Raw genomic sequence first — 8,623 nt, 5'->3', positions numbered from 1 at the left:
AGGGGCAACCGGGACAGAATCCAGCGCCCCGACCGGGACTAGAACCCGGTGTGCCGGCGTCGCAGGCGGAGGATTAGCCTAGTGAGCCGCGGTGCCGGTGACAATGGCTTAATATTCATGTCCTGGCCCACAAGGAAAGCTGCATTTTTGTCCCGTGATCACGTACACACACACACACACACACAAACTGTCGCAAATGTCTAATAAACTAATACCTTTCTTACACTCGGTGACCCGTGCTGAAAAGTCCCCATCTATTTGTGTTACTGGTATTCTTTCACACTGGTTGCCGCTACCGATGCCACGACTTGCTAATGGAGTGAGAGCGAGCCACGTGTAAGCCGCAGCCACAGGAAAACTAATGTAGGCACATAGGGAGTTCCTGCTAGGCCACGGGGTCAACAAAGGCAAGGCCTCCCAGGGCCTCCCTGTGGCCTGGTGTGAACAAAGCCTCCTTCTCTCCTCTCGGGATCCCAGTTGTGGAAGTGGGCGAATGCTGAAGGGAACTCCCTTGAAGATCGCAAGGGTTGGTGCAAGAGCTGCCGAGCGTCCTCTGCCGGGAACACAACGGGAAGGAAGGAAGAGAAGTTCCGCAGGAGCTGCGGCTGGCGACCAAAGGCTGTGCGTCCCCCCTGCCCGGTCCCCCCTCCCCACCTCCACAGGGAGGCAGAGGCCAAGGTGATCTCTGACTGTGAGGTCCAGTGTGTGTGTCAGTTGGGGAGGAGCGAATTAGAAGACTCCTCCTCCAATCAGCCCAGCCTGTGCGTGCGTGCATGCAAAGGCAGGGGGGATGATCCAGCTGTTACTGTCTCCTGTCCCCTTTATCCCTTCCATCTGACGGTGAGTGCAAGGCTGTGCTAGCACCTGCACCTGTTGCCCACAAGACTCTCCCTGGCCCACAGGGTGAACAGGGCAACGGCGGAGCGCTCAGACATCTGGACCCTGGCACACTCCTGTACTGGCACAAGCAGTTTCTGTCTCCTGGGGCGGTGACATGGGAAGACTGACTCTGGCTCTGGGAGGCCGTCAGGCAGGCCCAGTGCAAACAGAAAGGCAGGGCCCACTGCCGGCTATTGCTGGGAAACCCGCTGTTCCCACCAGCCCGGAAGTGAAGAGTGATGACAGAAAAGGGGAGTATTTTTGAAGACAGAAACTTTGGCCACATAGGCAATGCTTTAAAAAGAGGGGGTTTGCTGTAGCTGTTAGTGTCTCCTTGTCTTCCAGATGCTGGAGCCCTTAGGAAAGAAATGTCACTTTGCTCTGCCTCACTTCAAGCTCAGTGGTGTTTTCTGAATTGTTTGATCTTTTGGAGCTCTGAGAAGCCCCAAAAGGTAATGTGCACCTGGGACCAAAAAAAAAAAAAAAAAAAAAAAACCAAAACCAAAAACAAAAACAAAAAAACAACTACATGGCAAGTAGGCTGAGGACTTGGACTTCACTGTCCTCTTGGGCCCCAGTGGCCCACAAGCAGGGGCTGTGCTGACATCCTGTGGACAGCCCTGCAGAGGCAAGGCCGGCCACCGTCTCGTGTGGGACTGGGGTGGGGTGAGCCTTACACTGGGGGGCGAGAAAAAAGTCCTCCTTGAGAGTTTGGCTCAGCAACACAGCGAGGCTGCAGGATGTCCGGTGTATGTGGGCAGGGAAGAAAGTTAAGTGCCCTCCCTTGAGGAAGGAGTGAAGATGGCAGAGTAGACCAGCAGCCAAGGACAGTTGTAGCCAGAGGGCAGCATTGTGGGCGCATGACCAAGAAGGGGGGGCGGGGGGGAGGGCTGTTGACCCTCCCGGTGAAACCACGGGGGTGGGAGGCGAGGAATCTCCCAGAGACCCGCAGCGGGCTTTCTGAAAGGACACATGTGTCGAAGATTCCAATCAAGCTTCCAGGGAATGGAATATTCTGAGTATTTGTATGGAAAACATTTTCATTTTTATTTGAGATACAGAAAGATACAGAATCAGAGAGGCGAAACTCCCATCTGCAGATTCACTCTCCAAATGTCTGCAATGGCCAGGGCTGGGCCAGGGCGAAGCGGGAAGCTGGGAATTCAATCCGGGTGTCCCATGTGCGTGGCAGAGGCCCACACCCTTGAGTCACCCCTTGTGCCACCCAGGGTCTGCATTCACAGGAAGCTGGAGCTGGCACTCCAACCCACACGCCCCGATGTGGGATGCAGCTATCTATCCCAAGTGGTGTCTTAACCATCCCCTCTACACTGTCTGTCCCCTCTCCTGAAAGAGCCAATACAATGAGGCTGTAGCACTGCTATTGGCTGGAGTCAATATTGGGTTCAGAAGTGTGGTTGGGGGCTGGTGTCCCCTTCACCAGATTGCCCCCTCAAGTCTCTTTCTTGTGACAGTTCAGAGAAATACAGGTTTGGTTCTACCAGGGGAGCCACCAGCTAGGAGCCGGTCACAAATATTCCCAGTTTTTCTCTCCTCCTGGGCATGGTCATGTGACTGTCAGGCCAACGAAATGGGAACAGCAACATGCATCACATGGGGTGGAAGTATTCAAGAGTGATGCATGAGCCCCCCTAGCCCTCCTTCTCCCTTGTGGCAAACCCCTAGAGGCTTGTGTTCGGGTGACAGTGTCCGGAGATGGCAGATCCCTCACCAGCCTGGGACCCTGAATGACTACAATGAGCAGAGCCCCCCCCCCCACACACACACATACACACATATCTAGTGAAACGACCTTGGCCATGTAGCATGAGGAAGACATAAACCTCATTAAGCCACTGATGTTTGGGGACTGTTTGTTACCATGGCACGATGTGGCCCATGCAGACTAAGACACATAATTTGGCTTAGCAGAATCCTTGGTACCTGATATTTTCCCAAGGTGCTAACCAGCCGATAACCAGGTGTGAGAGTTCATGAACTCAAATGGGAACTCTTCACTCCCCCTTCTCTCCAGAGAGCTCAATAACGGCCCCCAAAGTCACTGGAAACTCATTCAGGCAACTCTGGATCTGTTGGGCAGTAAGTAGCGCCCACGTTCCCAGAGTTCGACAGGGCTGGGCAGCTACAAAAATCCGTCTCCCCAGAGGCTGTTTTCACATTGATCCTTGTTCCAAACCAGCCAGCCTTGCAAGTGCTCATTACAAAGCTGGCCAGCTAAGCCCCCAGGCAGAGCTGGAGCAGCACTCGCAGACCCTGCTCCAAATGAAAGGAAGGCCATTCCTCTCACGGTGCCACCTTGCTCCTCAGTAACCCAGGCCGCCTGTCTGCAGCTCACTTCCATGGTTACCCAAACGCAGAGATCTGGGCTCTCGGAGTCTCAGGATCCTCGCTCAGTTACCATGACCACGACATACGGCTAGAGCAAACAACATTGCTGACCTCAACTGATCATTGCATTTGAAACCCAAGACATTCGGAGAACCAATTCGCTTTGAAACATTAAAATCAACCAACAGGTATAGAGAGGGCTGAGTACTGTGACCCAGTGAAATTAAGCCATGATCTGGTAACCTCACTTTCCAGCCATAGGAAAAAGAATGATCACTTTCAACAGCATTTTGACAACTGCTGAAATTTCAATATAGAGTACATTTTAAATAACACTGTTGTGTTGATGATAAAATTCCTGATTTGGATGACTGTGAATAAGAGAATATGTTTGTTCTTGGGAAATACACGCCGAGGTATTTAGGGGTTAAAGGGTCCTGATGTTTGCAATTAACTCAAACTGTCAGTAAGAAATAACAATATGGAAAGAGAAAGCGAATATAGTAAGATGTTAACAACGGGGAAACCTAGGTGTATGCTCTACTGTTCTTGTAACTTTTCTGCAGGTTTGAAAATTTCAAAATAAAAAGTTTTTTAAAAAATCATGCATGCTGCAAACCAACACCTTTCAAATTTGTTTAACCACAACCCACAATAAAATACAGATTGTACACAGCAACCCAGTACGCACATGTACATATATGTGTCAAACAAATGCATACAAATTAAATAAAAGGATTCACAAAACAATACTTAGAATACTACAGGTCTGTTCTGTGACTTTTCTATTCTACCGTGTTTTTGTTTTTTTTAAATGCTGCTCATGACCCGTTCAATTGACTTGAAGAGCACTAAGGGGCAAGGCCCATGTCAACTCTCCTGGCGCAGGCAGTTCTTTCTGCACCACCGCTAATAAGACGTAGAAGTACAGTCACCAGGAAGAACTGACAGACTGGGGCACCCTGAATCCTTGGGGCTTTGAAAACCCACCTCTTCAAATACACAGAGAAAAACTCAGGACATCAAGAAGATGACGAGTTTCAGAATATTCTCGAATGCAGCCATCAGTGCAAACGTACAGCACTTCCGTTGATTTAACCATCCCACAGTCCGCCAGGAACCTGAGCCTCTTGTGACCAGCTCAGGATGGATCAGCTGCTGACCGCAGAGATGGGCAGGAAGCACAGCAGAGCCAGCTTTCGGCTCTGTAACTCTGCCTTTCAAATAAATAAAAATCCATCTTACAGGGAAAAAAAAAAAAGGAAGACACAGCCTTGCAAAGCCTACCCTTGCTGAAAGAGCTGCTGATCCTGAGGTCAACAGAACAGTCAGTCTCTGTCCATTTCCACTGCAATCTTGAGGAAAAAACTGGCCTGTTAGGGCCCTTGGGGTGGGATTTGGCAACCGTGCCCTCAGAACAGCACACCCAGGGGCCGTGGCGCCCTCTGGTTTACATAGCTGGCCGGCTCCCAGCCTGAGAAATTTCCAAATCCTCCTTCCCAGCTCCGGGCTGCCTGCATTCCTCTTGGCTGTGAGTCCCAAAGTGTGCAGCCCATAATAATTCCTACAACTACTGGAATCATCGCGGGAGCTGAGAGTCCCAGTCCCCAGACGCAGCACCTCCGCGTCTTCTCAGCAGCCTGCCCAGAAAACGCTAAGCAGAGAGGATTGTGCGGCTTCCGGGGAGCTTCACAATGCGCGTTAGCATATGAAAGACTGCAAAGTCCCTCCGTAGAGAAATCCGCTTACCATTTGTTTTCTAACTTTAGGGTTTTACATATTTATTTGTCCATAAACACACCACACTGCCCCCTTTTTCCCTACTCTGACCCAAACTTTTTCTGGCTCAGACGGCCCCCTGAGAATAGTTGTGGAGTAAATGCAATGGATCTTTGTTTTAAACACCTCCTAATCCAGGAATCACCACCTTCTCCCATCTCCCTTCCTTCTTGTCCTGTCCATCTTCCTGAACCCTGGTGTCTCCCAGCCCCTGGGTGGTTTGGCAGTGGGGGAAGATTGTGGTAGACAACAAAAGGGCTGGGTTTAATAGGTTACCCCACCTGGAGAATTGGCACAGTTCTTAGTACTTGGCCAATGATTCGACTGTCTAATGCAGGCAGTGCGGGCACTGCTGCCTGGAAGGTGGGGGAAGGGGTGGGGGCGGAGCCCTAGGAGCTTCCAATTCCTAATCTTCCCACTTGGGGGCGCACATTCATTCTTACTCCTTCCCAATGGGCATCCATGTGACAAAAGCAGACATCTGTAAGCTCCCCGTTCCGTCCTCAGCCTGGGGGCCGTCTCCGGAACTAAATCATACCTTCCACCTTGCATCCAAAATTTCACCATGGGCTTCCACCCTGTCCCCTCTCCCCTCAATCAAAACACCCCCAAGCCCAGATAAGCAAACTTTCCCCCTTTGGCCAAAGCAGTTTGGACATCCCAACGAAGCAGGTTCAGTTCCTCTGCAAGTCACACACGGAGTGCTGGGCCGCGGCGAGCAGGAGACAGGAGGCGAGGAGAAAGGTGGTCCCGCAGCCCGAGCCTGCCACCCCGCGGGAGGGAAGGTTGTCAGGCATAGAGGCATTGACCAGACCCCCCGTGGTGTTGGCCACCTCCTCCACTGGGCCCTTCGGAGCCAGCAGCTTGGAGAGGAGGCTGCTGAACCTGCTCACGGTGGCAGCCACTGGCTCTGGGGACGGGCCCGGGCTGGACGCGGTGAGGTTCAGCTCCTCGGGGTCCACACAAAGGCCATCGGAGGAGCGGCCGAAGGCCACCTGGCTGAGGTCTAGGCCGGCCACGGAGCCCGGGGACGCGCACGGTACATCGGTGACGCGCCCCGCACCCTCCATCCAGTCCCGCAGCCACTCCAGGTGGCAGTCGCAGCGCCACGGGTTGCGGAAGAGAAAGAGGCGGCCCAGGAAGAAGCCGGGCTGGAAGGCGGCCCAGGCGAGCACGGTGAGGCGGTTGCCATTGAGGTGCAGGGCGAGGAGGCCCGAGAGGTTCTGGAAGGCGCCCTCCTCCACGAAGGCGATGCTGTTGCGGTCCAGGTAGAGCAGCTCAAGCTCGACCAGGTCGGCGAACCAGGAGCGCGCCACCAGGCCCAGCGCGTTGCCACCCAGGTTGAGCGTGCGCAGACGGCGCAGGCCGCGGAAGGCGTCGGCCGGCAGCGCGGCCAGCAGGTTGTCGTTGAGAAGCAGGTGCTCCAGCGCGCCGCAGTCCCCGAAGGCGCCGGCGTGCACGGCGCGGACGCGGTTGGCCTGCAGGCTGAGCGAGCGCAGGCGCCGCAGGCCCAGCAGCGAGCTGGAGGCCACCGCCTCGATGCGGCCGCGCTCCAGGTGCGCGTGCGTCAGGTTGGCCAGGCCGCGCAGCGCGCCCGGCACGCGGCGGAACAGGTTGTCGAAGGCGGCGAGCTCGCGCAGGGCGGGCAGCTCGGCCAGGAGGCGCTCAGGCACGCTGAAGAGGCGGCAGGCGGCCAGGTCGAGGCGGCGCAGGCGGCCGAGCGCGGCGAAGGTGCGCGCGTGCAGGTAGCGCAGGTCGCCGTTGTGCGCCAGGCGCAGCTCGGCCAGGCGCGGCAGGCCCTTGAAGGCGCCAGGCGTGATGAAGGACAGGTTGTTGTGGCGCAGCGACAGGCGGCGCAGCGACGGCAGCGTGCCGAAGGCCCGCTCGCCCAGGATGCGCAGGCCGTTGCGGTCCAGGTCGATGGAGGCCGCCTCGCACGGGAACTCGGCGGGCACCCGCAGGAGGCCCGCGCGGTCGCAGCGCACGGCGCAACCTCGCTCCACGCTGCTGCAGGTGCAGGCGGCGGGGCAGGCGCGAGTACAGGCCTCCGCGGCCCGGGCGCAGGGCAGGCCGAGGAACACCGCTGGTGGGCAGGAGAGTGGGGGCGGGAGGGGCAGCGGGACAGACAAGGAAAGACAAAAGAAGAAGTCAGAAAGCCGGCCCAGGTTGAATCCTACCTACCCAGGTAGCAGGATGCAGGCCTTCCACTAGCTTCTCATGCAAGCCTGCCCATGGCCTCTTGCAACCTCCTGAGTGTCACATTTTTCCCCATCCATGACGCCCTCCCCTTTTCCTGTCCGCCCTCCCCTTTTCCTGTCCGGTTACCTAACCGCATCCTGGCGTTAATCCCTGCACCAAGCCCCATTCTAGACTTGCTCCAGCCCGTATCGTCGCTTGTGTGCTCCTACAGGGTGATGGCGATTTGTGGTGTTCGTGCCCAGAAGGCAATCTCCCAGGGCATCCCTGTGGCCTAACTGTAGGCTTACATTGCCCAGTAGAGTAGCTGCTAGCCACGCGAGCTGTTGCGCATTCGAAATGGTGGCCAGCCCGAATTGAGAAGTGCTGTTAAGTATCCAACACCCACTGGATGTCAGGTAGTGCAACAGTGACCTTCTGTTCCCCGGTTCACTCCTCAAATGCCCTCCCCGCACCAGCCAGGGCCGGGCCAGGCCAAAGCTGGGAGCCAGGGAGTCAATCTGCATCTCCCACGGGGGTTCCAGGAAGCCGGGGACTGGAGCCATCACCTGCTGCTTCTCAGGGTGTGTGTTAGCAAGAAGCTGGATCGGAAGCAGAGGCAGGACTCACCCCAGGCACTCCAGCAGCGTGTTAACTGCTGGGCCAAATGCCTACCCCCATATCAATAATTTTTATATTGTTTGCATCTTGAAATGACATTTTAGATATAGTGGGTTAAGTAAAATATTAAAATAAATGTGAACTGTTCCTACATCTTTAATGTACCTACTTAGAAAATGTAGACAGGCCGGCGCCGTGGCTCAATAGCTAATCCTCCACCTTGTGGCGCCGGCACACCGGGTTCTAGTCCCGGTCGGGGCGCCGGATTCTGTCCCGGTTGCCCCTCTTCCAGGCCAGCCCTCTGCTGTGGCCAGGGAGTGCAGTGGAGGATGGCCCAGGTGCTTGGGCCCTGCACCCCATGGGAGACCAGGAGAAGCACCTGGCTCCTGCCTTCGGATCAGCGTGGTGCGCCGGCCGCAGCGGCCATTGGAGGGTGAACCAATGGTAAAAGGAAGACCTTTCTCTCTGTCTCTCTCTCACTGTCCACTCTGCCTGTCAAAAATTAAAAAAAAGAAAAAAAAAAGAAAATGTAGACAGTTGTGGCATGTGTTATATTTCTATTATAACCATTATAGTCCCTCTCACTGTAAGAATTCAATTCCTGAAAATTCCCATTGAGTGAATTAAGCCATATGGAGAAGGGAGAATTAAGGAGCAGGGAGTTGGGAATGAAGGAAAAGCCTATTAATTATTTTAATGCTCACTCATGCCAAAACTATCAATGGCCTTTCTTTCACATCTCAAAAAAAAAAAAAAAAAAAAAATTGTGGCCATCAGGCAGCTAAGTTCCATTCACTAGTTTTTGCTCTCTGGAAACTTT

The 8,623-nt window shown here is 54.6% G+C and overlaps 1 protein-coding gene across 1 annotated transcript in view; it reads right to left on the bottom strand.

Annotated features, from left to right (window-relative positions):
* Positions 1 to 1,903: 1,903 nt before the first annotated feature.
* NYX (nyctalopin) overlaps positions 1,904 to 8,623 on the bottom strand; it is a 28,712-nt gene continuing 21,992 nt past the window's right edge. The window contains exon 3 of the mRNA XM_051827029.3: positions 1,904 to 7,090. Coding sequence (XP_051682989.2) covers positions 5,682 to 7,090 — 1,409 coding nt within the window. The 3' untranslated portion in view covers positions 1,904 to 5,681. The remainder of the gene's footprint in view (positions 7,091 to 8,623) is intronic.

Source organism: Oryctolagus cuniculus, chromosome X, assembly GCF_051225735.1.
Source record: "Oryctolagus cuniculus isolate XC-2025 breed Fujian yellow rabbit chromosome X, ASM5122573v1, whole genome shotgun sequence".
In the NCBI taxonomy this organism is placed as follows: domain Eukaryota; kingdom Metazoa; phylum Chordata; class Mammalia; order Lagomorpha; family Leporidae; genus Oryctolagus; species Oryctolagus cuniculus.
The sequence above is the reverse complement of the archived record's forward strand: the minus strand, read 5'-3'. Positions and strand labels throughout refer to the sequence as shown.